Source organism: Herpailurus yagouaroundi, unplaced genomic scaffold, assembly GCF_014898765.1.
Source record: "Herpailurus yagouaroundi ecotype Mexico unplaced genomic scaffold, PumYag 557, whole genome shotgun sequence".
Lineage (NCBI taxonomy): Eukaryota > Metazoa > Chordata > Mammalia > Carnivora > Felidae > Herpailurus > Herpailurus yagouaroundi.
This window is the reverse complement of record NW_024412774.1, coordinates 3,357,545-3,370,776: the sequence shown is the minus strand read 5'-3', so window position 1 is coordinate 3,370,776 and position 13,232 is coordinate 3,357,545. Positions and strand designations below refer to the sequence as shown.

Below are 13,232 nucleotides of genomic sequence, written 5' to 3'. Positions count from 1 at the left end.
CAGTACATGACCTTTTCACAGGGAGAGGAGAGCTACCGATTGTAGGTCAGTATCTGCCCAAGAATGGATGTGCGAGCTACCATGTCAATCAACAGTGATCATCTCGCTTGATCTTTTCTTTACCCAAGAGAAAGATGTTATAGGCACACGAGGACAGTGCCTTTCCTCCAAACGTCATAAGGATATTTTGGTGGAGACCATCTAGGCAGGGGAGCATGGGTGAACGTCGGCTGGCTAGAGAAGACGGGTCCTGGAATTTGGAACTGAGGACTGGAGGCCACGGAAAAGAATGGAATAGAAATCCTGTCATTTGCAACCACAGGAATGAACCCAGAGGACACCATGCTAAGTGAGATAAGTCAGACACACAAGGACAAACACTCCTGACACCACTTATATGAGGGCGAAACTGTCCTACATTTTGACTTAGGTGTCGGTTACATGACCGTATACGTTGATCACCACTCATACAGAACTGAACAGGAAAAGAGTGGATTTTGCTATATATAAATAAAAAAGGGAATGGAATATGTTCAACCACAAAATCAAGAAATAAGAACAAAAGATACCAGATTGAGAGAGATCTCCTCATAGAACGTAATGCACGACATAAATTGGCATAACATTTTCATTTTCGAACATCGTTTAGACCTTTGGAGGGAAAAATATGAACACATTTTGAATTTCAAAACATGTGAAAATGTTAAATATTTTAATATTTAATTTCTGCTTTATAACAGACTAAAGGAATATACTCATGTAAAAAACAGGACATTTTCATTTAAAAAACAGCATTTTGTTGAAACATCGTAATGAAACTTTGGAGAAGATAGTGTTATCATTCCATTCTGATGACACCAGTGAACTTTCCCAAGCACATGCACAACAGAGGGGAGCCAAGGCTAAGCACATATTTTAAAAAACTTTCTTTTAATGTTGATTTATTTTTGAGAGAGAGAGAGATAGACAGAGCATGAGCGGGGGCAGAGCAGAGAGAGAGGGAGACACAGAATCTGAAGCAGGCTCCAGGCTCTGAGCTGTCAGCACAGAGCCCGACACGGGGCTAGAACCCACGGACTGTGACATCATGACTGAGCCAAAGTTGGACACTCAACCGACTGAGCCACCCAGGTGCCCCTAAACACATATTTTTTAAATGATTCTAAGGTTTCTTCTCTGTACATCGTCTTCTGCCTTCCCTGGGTGTAATGTCCACATTTCAGATTTTAGAAGTGGGCCCTGAAACGAATGAGTTTCAGGTGCGGCACACAACTGTCAGAGGATCTGGTTAGACCACAGATATGATCAGATGTGTCTTTATACCTCATGGTCAGAGGTAGAGGGAAAACCGTGAACCTGCTCTTGTTAAAAAAAAAAAAAAAAAAAAAAGGTCAGGTGAAAGCCCCATGGCAATTAGTGCTAAGCTTTACCCACCACATCCTGTGGCATCTTCCTGGCCTGCTGGCCTGCTGGCCTCCATCTCCACATTCGCCTGGAAGAATCTAGGCTATGACCTCCACATTCACTGCCCTGCTCTGCCTTGGTGAGTTCTCTCCTGAGAGGGAGACACAATCCTGGGGTCTGGACATGGGTGGGGTGGCATGGCTCACTGTTCCTGTCTTCCAGGGCTGTATCTGAGCCAGACCATCGGCGCCCAGACACGTGAGTCTCTCCGTCAGAGCCCCAGGATCTCTTTTCTGGGCTCAGGCTAAGTATCCACCTGCAAGCAACCGGAGGAGGGGACAGGGGCTCTGGTTTGCTAGGAAGGCTTGAGGCCAGCAACCGGGTGGAAATGTGGGTGGGAAGGGGCTTTATGTAGAACTCCTGGCTCTGATTCCCTTACAGAGATTCTCTCAAAACCCATCATCTGGGCCAAGCCCAATTTCATGATTCCGAAGGGAAGGCCAGCAAAGATCTTATGCCGGGGGTTTCCTGAGGCCACTGAGTACCAGCTGTATTTCGAGGGACGCCTCTCTGCCCGGCAGAGCCCAAGACAGCCTGGAATAAGGAACATAGTCTCATTCCCCATCTCAGCCATGACCCTGCTCACTGCAGGGCAATACAGGTGCATTTACCGAAGCGGGGAGCTCTGGTCAAATCCTAGTGACCCTCTGGACCTGGTGGTAACAGGTAAATGTCCCATCCTCTATCTGTGGTCATCCCCCAAGCCTGAATCCCGGGGAGGGTCATCATTTATTAATCTCCTTTAGTGTCATCCAAACCTCACTCCTTGGTTATCTGTGGTCTAGGAGCGGATTTGTCATAGGTCAGGCTCTCCAGGTGAGATGTTCTGAGATGGATGTTTGCATGTATCTGGGGAGTATCCTCGAAAGTGACCCCTGTGATGAAAAGTGAGGGAAACAGGCTGGACAGGAGGCGAAGGTGGACCCTGGGGTGGTTTCACCCGACATCTCAGCCAAACCAATGTGGAACTCCGGACCCGGGATGGCCCTTCCTAGCAGTCTCGAACTGAGGCTAGGGGGTCTGTACCCACCAGGGTCAACCAGGGAGTGGATGAGAACCCCTCCTATGGGGGTTCCATGCAAACATCTGCTTTTGTGGCACTTGATTTCTAGCGGGAGAAGACAGACCATGAGTCAAGTTTAGGGTAAATCTATCAATTATAAGCACATGAGGAGGAAATAACGGTATGGAAGAAGACCAGATAGAACAGAGTTGGGAGGGAAGGCTGTCTCAGTTAAGGAAGCTGAGGGATGCCATTCTCCCACTTAAGCAGGTATCAGAATCACTTGCAGGGTTCGTGATAACACAGACGGCTTTAGTGCACCCATGTGCACCAAAGCCCTATTCACAGTGGCCAAAAGGTAGCAACAACCCCAGTGTCTATTGACCAAGGAACAGATAAACAAAATGTGGTCTATACACACAACGGAATATTGTTTGGCCTTAAAAAGGAAGGAAATTCTGACACCTGCTACAATATGGATGAACCTTGAGGATATTACGCTCGGTGAGATAAGACAGTCACACACGGACAAATACTGTCTGGTTCCACTTCCGTATAGGACCCAGGATGGTCAAATACATAAAGACAGAAAGCAGAATGGTGGCTGTCAGGGGCTGGGGGACGGGGATGGGGAGATGGTATTTAGTAACGGGGACAGAGTTTCAGATTTGCAAGATGAAAAGATTTCCGAAGACCGATGGTGAGGATGCCTACACAAAGCAATGTGAATGTGCTTAGTGCCACTGAACTGTACCCTTAAAAATGGTTAAGATGTGGGAGGGGCGCCTAGGTGGCTCAATCGGTTGAGTGTCCGACTTCGACTCAGGTCATGATCTCATGGTTCGTGGGTTCTAAGCCCTGCACGGAGCTCTGTGCTGACAGCTTAGAGCCTGGAGCCTGTTTTGGATTCTGTGTCTCTCTTGCTCTCTGCCCCTCCTCTGCTTGCACTCTGCCACTTTGTCTCTCAAAAATAAATAAGTATCAAAAAAATTTTTTTTAATGGTTAAGGTGGTAAATGCTATGTTATGTGTATTTTATAACAATTGAAAACAATAATAGTTTTTAAAAACAAAGATGGCTGCCCTACCCCTGAGTTTCTGATGCAGCGGGTCTGGGGTGGAGCCTGGTAATCTGCATTTCTAAAAAAAAAAGCTTCCAGGCGATGCTGATGTCACTGGACCCAAGGATCTCTAACTCAGAACCACTGACGTGGGGCAATTCCCAGAGAGAGATTCATATTAATGCTCCTGAAAGCTGGAGGAGGGAGTGTCTCAGTCTTGAAGGGAGACATCGGGGAGGGTGTGTCCATGACCAAAACAGAAGAGAGAGAAATTGCAGCGAGTGACGTCCCAGTCTTAAGGCGAAGGGGGGATGGGAGATATGGGAAGCGGGATAATGACTTTTAACCTACCTGTCTCCTTCTCCCACAGAAATGTATGACACACCCACCCTCTCTGTTCATCCCAGGCCTGAGGTGAGCTCAGGAGATAATGTGACCTTCTATTGCCGTCTAGAGACTGCAACAAACATGTTCTTTCTGCTCAAGGAGGGAAGATCCAGCCGCCCACAGCCCAGATACGGGAACACCCAGGTGGGGTTCCCCGTGGGCCCTGTGAGCACAGCCCACAGAGGGACATACAGATGCTTTGGCTCTTATAACAACCACGCCTGGTCTTTCCCCAGTGAGCCTGTGAAGCTCCTGGTCACAGGTGAGGAAGCTCTCAAATTTCCCCCACGTGCTCTTTGGAACCCCGAGTGAACCCCAACCAGAGACGAGGAAGGCAGCTAAGGGACAGGTGGGAAGATTTAGAGTGTCCTCCCACCAATGCCCTCATCCACATGCATTTTCCGGAGGCTCTGTCGATTGTTCCTGAGGAAGAAGGCCAGAGGGATGGGGCGAGGGTACAGAGACCAGGTGGGAAGGCCAGAGGAAACCCCAAACCCTTACTTGCTTTCTTCATTTCCGTTACCAGAAGATGCTGGGGACACCAGCCTTGCACCCACAGAACACACCTCTTTTTCTGGTAAGTAACAAGTACTTGTAAACTTCAAGGAGGGGGGCGCCTGAGTGGCTCAGTCGGTTGAGCATCTGACTTCGGCTCAGGTCATGATCTCACGGTCCGTGAGTTGGAGCCCCGAGTCGGGCTCTGTGCTGACAGCTTGGAGTCTGGAGCCCGTTTCAGATTCTGTGTCTCCCTCTCTCTGCCCCTTTCCCATTCATGCTCTGTCTCTCAAAAACTGAATGAACGTTAAAAAAAAAATGTAAACTTGGAGGAGGGATCAAAGCCTCCCAGTGACAGCACAAACATGGCGTTCACCCAAAATATCCATTGACTGCATAGCACTTGCCGTGACCTGCAGCACCAGCGGTCGAGCAGACAAGCATCCTTGCTTTCATCCCAGCGGGAGACAGACCATAAGTCAAAGTCAGATAAAGAAGCCAATCACATAGCACACGAGGAGCAAACAGTGGTGTGGACGACAGACAAAGAACAAATGGGGTTATAGTGACTTGGGGGGGCGTGGGCAGATGGCAATATTGAATAGAGTTGTCTGAATCAGCCTCACAGAGCAAATATCTGAGAGAGCTGAGGGCATTGGTCCTGTGGCTATGCAGAGAAAGAACATTCCAGAGAGAGGGATCAGCCACTGTGTTTACCCCAAGACAGTGAGATGGCCAGTGGGATGAGGAACGAGAAGCCATGTTGATCGACTTAATGAGGGAACTGAGGCTCAGACTACCCCCTCAGGGTTCACCTGCCCCTTGGCTCTTCCTCTCCACCTGCCAGATGAATCCACGAGGACCAGAAGCATGGGGTGGGGACCTAGAAAGGCTGCAGAGGGCCATGGGGTCCTTCTGAGGGCAGGAGAGGCTAGGACTGAAGGGGTAAGTACCATCTCTCTCTTGCCCCCTTCTTCACTCTCCTTGTCATCCGCAGACTTTTGGGACCCCCACCTGCTAACCACGAACACAGCAGTCCAGCAAGGTAGGCAAGCAGAGGGGGGCTGCAGGCTGTGAAAGAGTGTGATCTGGAAAGGACATGAGGGACAGAGATGAGGTGAGGCGGTGTTTGACAGTGTCCACTTTGTTTTTCTGCCCCCAGACCCTGCCCTCTGGAATCACACTGCCCAGAATCTCCTTCGGATGGGTCTGGCTTTCCTGGTCCTGGTGGTTATTGGGTACCTCCTGACTGAAGGCTGGCTTTGCAGGAAGAGAATACAACAGGAACTTCAAGGAACAGGGCTTCAAGTCAGGAACACAGGAGAAGGTTCAGAACACAGTGACTGCTGGGCAAATGACCAAGGGATGGGCTGGCCACAGGTAGAGCTGAAAGCTGACCTTGACCTTGGGCTGTGTGAGCTCTGTGTTGTGCCCGGGGAGGGGGGTTCACCGCAAGACAGCTGCGTTGGGTTCGGAGAAACTTCCTGGGGGAGGCGGGAGGCAGATGTCAAATTTCTCCCGCAGACAGATTGCACTGTCTCTTCTGGGCTTTAAGCATTTTTGTGCCTGCCTAATGCAAAGCAAAGTTTTAACCTCGCTGGCCTTCCCCAAAAATATCTCCTTCGTTAACAGCATGGCCATGGAGTATTTCTTTCCTACTTTGGTCTTTATCCATATTTCTTCTTTCCTTTGCTGCAACGTGTCATTGAAGACATTTAACAACCAGTACAGAATAAGGATTTATGAGCTGGACCAGTAGCCAGAGAGGCAACTGCTGGCCGACAGAGATGTGGGCTGTGAACAAATGGTCCAGCCATCTGAGTGTGTATCCTGGCTGGGTGTCAGCCTTGCCCCAACTCCTCTGCCCCTACGCCACCACAAGGTTCTGTCTTCTTCACTTCTTTATCCATACTTTGCCTTGTTCCTCAGGGCTCCTCCAGAAAAGTCCCCCAAACCCTCCAGTTTGACTTAAGATATCTCTCCCATGCCCCCAAAGCACCTATTTTTATCTAGAACAGCACTGAGACTGTCACACTGCATACGTATCCATTTTCCTGTCTCTACACTCAACTTGCATGAATTAAGTCCGTGTCAGGTTTGACGGCTGTGCTCACAGCTCCCGCACAAAGAGAGTTCTCAGGAAATGTGCGTCAGATCAATGGATATATAAGTGAGGCTATGGCACAAGCTCAGAACTTGAGATTCCTGATTACGGTCCTTGAAATGCTGTCCAGACCCTTTGTTCCTTGAGAATTTCTACTTGACCAACCCATTAATATAAACATTTTATGGATCCCTGCCCCCCCTCAAGATTCTGACACCTCACATGGGTCAAATCCATTCTCTAAATCTTGAGTTTTCTGTTATATATCAGAGAACTTTATTTCCAACCTCAAAAGGGTAACATGCATATTTAATGAGATAAAGAATATCAAGAAACCCAGCATAGGCTCTGAAACATGTAAGTTAACTCAACATGTGGTAACCCTTATCATTCCCAACTACAGGAGTTGAAAATAGCACCAACTGCTATCTCACTACCAGTGGACAAATATTGAACGTTCTTTATTTTTGTTGTTGTTCCTCATCTGCTGGGTGTGAAGGTCCAAGAATTTCTGTTGATGCTGAATCATAGACTTCATCCCAAGACGTGATGGACTTGAGTGGAGTATGTTTGTGATAGTCCAAATATTTCATATTCTGATGGCAGGAAACCTACAATTTCAAGGGGGGGGGTGTCATGTGTCAGGTGGAAGAATTTTGGGTCTCCAGATATAAATGCAGGGGCTTGAGAGCCTTCTTAGAGGAATGGAGGGCTCTCTTCCACACAAAGCTGTTCTCCCCACTGCTCCAAGGCGAAATCTTCCAAAACTGGTGAACAGCACAAAGCCAAATGGCTAAGTAGAGCATTACTCTTTTTGAAGTGTTAAACCTGGTTTGTATTCCAGACAGAAAAACGAAGCACAAGGAGGAAGGGACAGAGGGAAAGGGGATGTAGTACTGGTGAATTGTGTGTTATGAGGTTTATTGGAAACACTCAAAAACATTTCCATTTATTTCTCAATGGTTAGAGCCTAATAGCTTGCATCCACTTGGGTGCAAGGGAGGTTGGGAAAGATAACCTTTATTCCAGGTGTCTCTGTGACAAGATGAATGCTGGTATTTCTGTGGAGTGAGGAGGCATGTGACAGAGCTGTGACAGGCACCTACAGTCTCTGTTACAAGACCCTACTGTGTGCCGGGCACCGATGAAGGGACCACACATCAAAGCAAACATCCTTGTGAGAAGAGAATTGATTGTCCACAGGTGCTAGATCTTTTTTTTTTTAATTTTTTTTTCAACGTTTATTTATTTTTGGGACAGAGAGAGACAGAGCATGAACGGGGGAGGGGCAGAGAGAGAGGGAGACACAGAATCGGAAACAGGCTCCAGTCTCTGAGCTGACAGCACAGAGTCCAACGCGGGGCTCGAACTCACGGACCGTGAGATCGTGACCTGGCTGAAGTCGGACGCTCAACCGACTGCGCCACCCAGGCGCCCCCACAGGTGCTAGATCTTAAGGAAAGTGGGTAAATGCAGTGAAAGGGGATATGAAGAAATATGGGATGCCAATGGCGCCTCTTTCTGTGCAGAGTTCCAAGACCTAGAGGGGTCCCTGGGTGGCTCAGATGGTTAAGCATCTGACTTCAGCTCAGGTCATGATCTCACGGTTCATGGATTCAAGCCCCACGTCGGGCTCCATGCTGGCAGTGTAGAGCCTGCTTGGGATTCTCTCTCTCTCTCTCTCTCTCTCTCTCTCTCTCTCTCTCTCTGTCTCTCTCGTTCCCTTTGTTTCTGGCCCTCAGCCAGTCGCACTTTCAATCAATCAATCCATCAATCAATAAGTAAATAAATTCAATGACATAGAGACATTGAACAAGGTGTATAGATGAGGAAAGGATTATTCAGGAGAAAACAAAACCACGGAGAAACAGACAACAGAAAAGTTGAGAATATCACCTCTTTCTGGGCTTGACAACCAGGAAGATGACTAAAACAAATCCTGGTAACCCAGAGAGAGGCCCAGCGATGGGTGATGGGTACTGGTCCTAAGATGGTTAATATTCGGCACTTTTGGTATTTCTTGGGATGGCCTAGGTTATTCTGGGCCCTTTAGGTTCCAATATTAACTTTAGGATGCCGGCTTTCACAAAAGAACAGCCCGGGGTTGTGCGTGAGATTGTACTAAAGCTACAGATCAATTGAGGGAGAATTATCATCTCTTCAGTCTTCCAATCCGTGCAAGCCCGAACCCTAAATATGTTATATTTTGCCCTGTACTTACAGGTTCCCTGATTTCTCTGAATAATATCATGTAGTCCTCTAGGTACAGAATGTGCACATCTTCTGTTAGATATCCACCAGATTATGTGCTTGGCTATATCGCCTCCAGATCCCCTAGTTACATGACTTTTATTTTGTAAGCGGTATAATTCTTTAAATAATCTTGCCAACATTGCTGCTGGTACTATAATATTTCATGAAAACACAGGTGTTTCTTCCTTTTTCTTGTCTTTCATATGTATCATATTTTACTATAGAATGTTTTAGTGTTTCTATCTTTAATATCTGGAAGAAAACATATTTCAAGGATGATATGATGAGTAAATGTGTTAACAGCTTAAATAAATAGCCATAGCACTGCTAGGAATTTACCCAAGGGATACAGGAGTGCTGATGCGTAGGGGCACTTGTACCCCAATGTTTACAGCAGCACTTTGAACAATAGCCAAATTATGGAAAGAGCCTAAATGTCCATCCACTGACAAATGAATAAAGATGTGGTTTATATATACAATGGGATACTACTTGGCAATGAGAAGAATGAAATATGGCCATTTGCAGCAACGTGGATGGAACTGGAGAGTGTTATGCTAAGTGAAATAAGTCATACAGAGAAATACAGATACCATATGTTTTCTCTTTTGTGGATCCTGAGAAACTTTAACAGAAGACCATGGGGGAGGGGAAGGAGGGAAGAAACAGTTACAGAGAGGGAAGGAGGCAAACCATAAGAGACCCTTAAATACTGAGAACGAGATGAGGGTTGATGGGGGGCGGGGGAGAGGGGAAAGAGGGTGATGGGCATTGAGGAGGTCACCTGTTGGCATGAGCACTGGGTGTTGTATGGAAACCAATATGACAATAAATTATATTTTAAAAGATGGGGAATGATGAAAAAAATAAATTAATAAAACCTGGGTTCCTAAGCCAAGCTATGTCCTCTCTGTTTCCACCTTCCATTTGCCAAAAGGAAAAACAGTATCTCCTTGTTAGCAATGTCATCAGGACGTGGTGCCACCCCAGGGATACGTCAGTCCCCCCGGGGCCCAACTATTCCAACCCTGAGTTAGGAATGAGAGCTCAAGCTTCAGAACACAGACGGTTACGTGGGGAAGCATCCACCCCCTCTACTCTTACTGGCCCGTGGCTCTAAAGACCAGCGCTCTGCTTAGCCTCTCGCACTCAGGTGTCAACCCTCTGAGATCTGGTTTCTCCACCCCCACACTTCCGCTGAAGCTGTTGTTGTGAAGAAAAAACCAAAAACGCTCTTGGGCCTTCTGGAACTTGCGGTGGATGCCTCTCAGCTCACCTTTGCTCCTCTGCCAGTTGTATGACCAGTTCCTCCTTGAAACAGTCACTTCACTGACCTCTTCTGCTCATTTTTCTGACCGTCCGACACCATCGTGTTTACAGGATCTCCACCCCCAGGGCTTGTGGGTTCCACGGTAGACCCGCCTTTCTCTGCACACAAGTATGGATGGATCTCACTTAATGCCACGGTTTCAGTTTCTCTAAGACAGATGCCCAAATCGAATCCGTCTCTCTGAACCCCATTTTTTTTGGCGCGGGAGGGGGGGGGAACTTTGGGTTATTTTATCGGCATCTTCTAACCAACCTGGAGTCATCATTTTCCTACCACCAAAGTTGTTCTAATTTGGAAAAACCCCAGCTGTGTTCACAGTCGCTTTTCTTTCTTTTTTTTTTTTAATTTTTATTTATTTTGATAAAGAGAGCATGAGCGGGGGAGCAGCAGAGAGAGAGGGAGACACAGAATCGGGAAGCAGGCTGGAGGCTCTGAGCTGTCAGCACAGAGCCCAAGGCGGGGCTCAAACCCGCGGACCGCGAGCTCGTGACCTGAGCTGAAGTCAGACGCTCAACCGACTGAGCCACCCAGGGGCCCCAGTGCACAGTCGCTTTTCTATACCTATGCTTGTGCCCTGCTCACTGCCGAAAGAAGTGCTACACAAATCAGCAGGTAATGATACATTTATGATTCATGAGTTTATTGGTGGAGATATATAGACTTCTATTATTTCTCCTAACAACTGTCCTTTCTGACAGTCAGTTTGCCTTTTGGAATTCTGATCCGGTAAAGAGCTCTTACACATAAATATTTTTAAAAGATTGCCTTATAGATTTTAAGAGTGTTCCATGCCCCTATTATATGTTATATATTATATGTATAATTCTTTAGTTGTATTCAAGTCACGGTGTTTTTCTGATATATGTTATACTGCAACTCGCACCTTGATTTATGAGTCATAGTCGGTAAATGCCGTTTTGTGTTTTGGGTTTTGGGTTTTTTGCTAAATGCCTTTGACCTCTATATTCCTATAATCCATTTAAAAGCCCTTGGAAACTCCAACACACAATGTCCTCAATATTTCTGTCAAGCACCTTTATGTTTAGATTAGCTATTTCCTTACATACGCACATACCATACCTGCATCGAAATCAGATGTTCACACGGTGGTAGTTGCTTAAGGTAACAATGTAACTGTTATATAAATCGCTACCTAATGTTGTGGATAGTGTGAAACACCAGGACGGTCACCTGCCTGCAAGTCAGACACCCACCAGGACATCTCGGCTTGCACATGCACGTCTGAGACCCCCAAATGCAGCATGTTAGGGGCACCTCTCAACCTCTGCACCCCTCTAATCCGGGGCCAGATGATCCTGTGCTGTGGGGGGATTCCCTAAATCAGCTCAGCTGCCATAATAAAATACCACAGATTGGGTGGTTTAAGAACAGAAACTTATTTCCTTGTAGGCCTGAGACTGGGAAGTCCCAGATTGAGGTGCTGGCCAACATAAGGGCCCCTTCCTGCTGGGGAGATGGCCTTTGCTTGGTGTGGGCACAGGGAGACAGAGATCTCTCCCTTCCCGTTCTGATAAGACCGGCACTCCTGTCAGGTTAGAAGCCCATCATTATGGTCTCATTTCACCCTCATGAGCTCCTAAAAACCCTAGCCCCAAATGCAGTCCCATGGGGATTAGGGCTTCAACTTATACCTCTGGGGGAGAGGGGGCACAGTTCAGTCCGTAGCAGTGACTGTCCTGAGCATTATGTTTAGCTGGATCCATGGCCTCTATCCACTAGATGCCAGGGGCAGCCCCCTACCCGCGACTCTGGATAATGCCAATGTCCCTTTGGGGACAAAACTACCCCTAGTTAAGAAATTCAGGCCCAGAAGGATATAAACAGGGTGGTGGGAGGACCGGGGGAGGGGGGTGGGGAGCTGCATGAGCTCCGGCCAGGGGACAGCTGGTAACCACCCCCCCACCTCCAGGCAGAGGGAACAGTGCATGCGGAATGAAGGAAGCATGCTTGGGAAAATAGTGGGCGCCCAGCGTGGCTGCAGGAAGTGAGCTCGGGGAAGGGGGTGATGAAGTCAGCAGGGCCAGATAGAGGACTTTTAAACTTCCTTCTTTGTAAATATCTCAATCTATGCATCGTTTCCAGCTTTGATTTATCTCTTCTCATTGACATGAGACCTATGGCTAGACCTCTACAATACAGAGATGTCTGACTCAGCTGAGTCTGGAGAATTGCCTTGGAATGCAACCCTGCATCTGTTCCAGATTGAATGGTCCAAGGTGGTTCTTACTTTCTGGCAGAGAATCATCTAAGCCAGTGTTTCTCAACCTCAACACTACTGATATTTGGGGCCAGATCACTCTTTGTTATAGGGGTAGGGAGTACTGACCCTGTGCACGACAGAATGTTTAACAGCATCTTAGCCTCTACTCGCCAGACACCAGGAGAACCCTCTTCCCCAAGGGTGACAGCCAGAAAGTGTCTCTGGACATTGATGGGGTGGGAGAAGAATCACCCCAAGGTGAGAACCACGGGGGCTAGAGAGAGATCCGGGAGGTTAGCCTGGGCGTCAGAGCAGGACTTTGGCAAGCTCTGAGAGAGTCTGAGTGAGAACCCCAGTGGGCAGAGATGTAGGAAGGGATATTGGGCAGTGGATCTGATGGAGAGAGCCCAGCCCAGCTCTGTCCCAGTGAGTTCCACTCACCCATCACCATAGCTGTCTGCTCCTGGGGTCCTGAGCTATGTACAGGGACCTCTGCCTCTTCAGGAAGAAGGGCATTTCCCTAGTCTGTCTGCATCCATCCTGAAGGGGTGCGTTGTACCTGTGCTCTGCATACTGCGGGTTTCTCCCTACCCAAGTGTGAGGGCTACAACTTTAGTTTAGGTTGCAGTGTTCCACCTCTGGCTCCTCCCTGGGTCTGTGATGGAATGCTCCAACTCTGGCTCCCCCTTGGGTCTATGATGGAATGATCTACTTCTGGCTCACCCCCTTGGCCCATGGTGGAATGTTCCACCTCTGGCTCCCTCCTGGGTCTGTGATGGAATGTTCCACTTTTGGTTCCCCCCTTCATCTATGATGGGATGATCCACTTCTGGCTCCCCCCGCCTTGTCTGTCGTGGAACATTCCACTTCTGGCTCCCCCCGCCTTGTCTGTCGTGGAACATTCCACTTCTGGCT

At 47.8% G+C, this 13,232-nt stretch overlaps 1 protein-coding gene across 1 annotated transcript; it reads left to right on the top strand.

Annotated features, from left to right (window-relative positions):
* Window positions 1-1,109: 1,109 nt before the first annotated feature.
* On the top strand, window positions 1,110-5,865 carry LOC121023436 (natural cytotoxicity triggering receptor 1-like). The gene is given in 8 exon segments (XM_040465324.1): window positions 1,110-1,543; window positions 1,627-1,662; window positions 1,846-2,130; window positions 3,898-4,176; window positions 4,441-4,491; window positions 5,407-5,454; window positions 5,572-5,688; window positions 5,691-5,865. Coding segments are annotated over 8 exon segments (912 nt in total). The 5' UTR covers window positions 1,110-1,509; the 3' UTR covers window positions 5,753-5,865.
* Window positions 5,866-13,232: the final 7,367 nt, after the last annotated feature.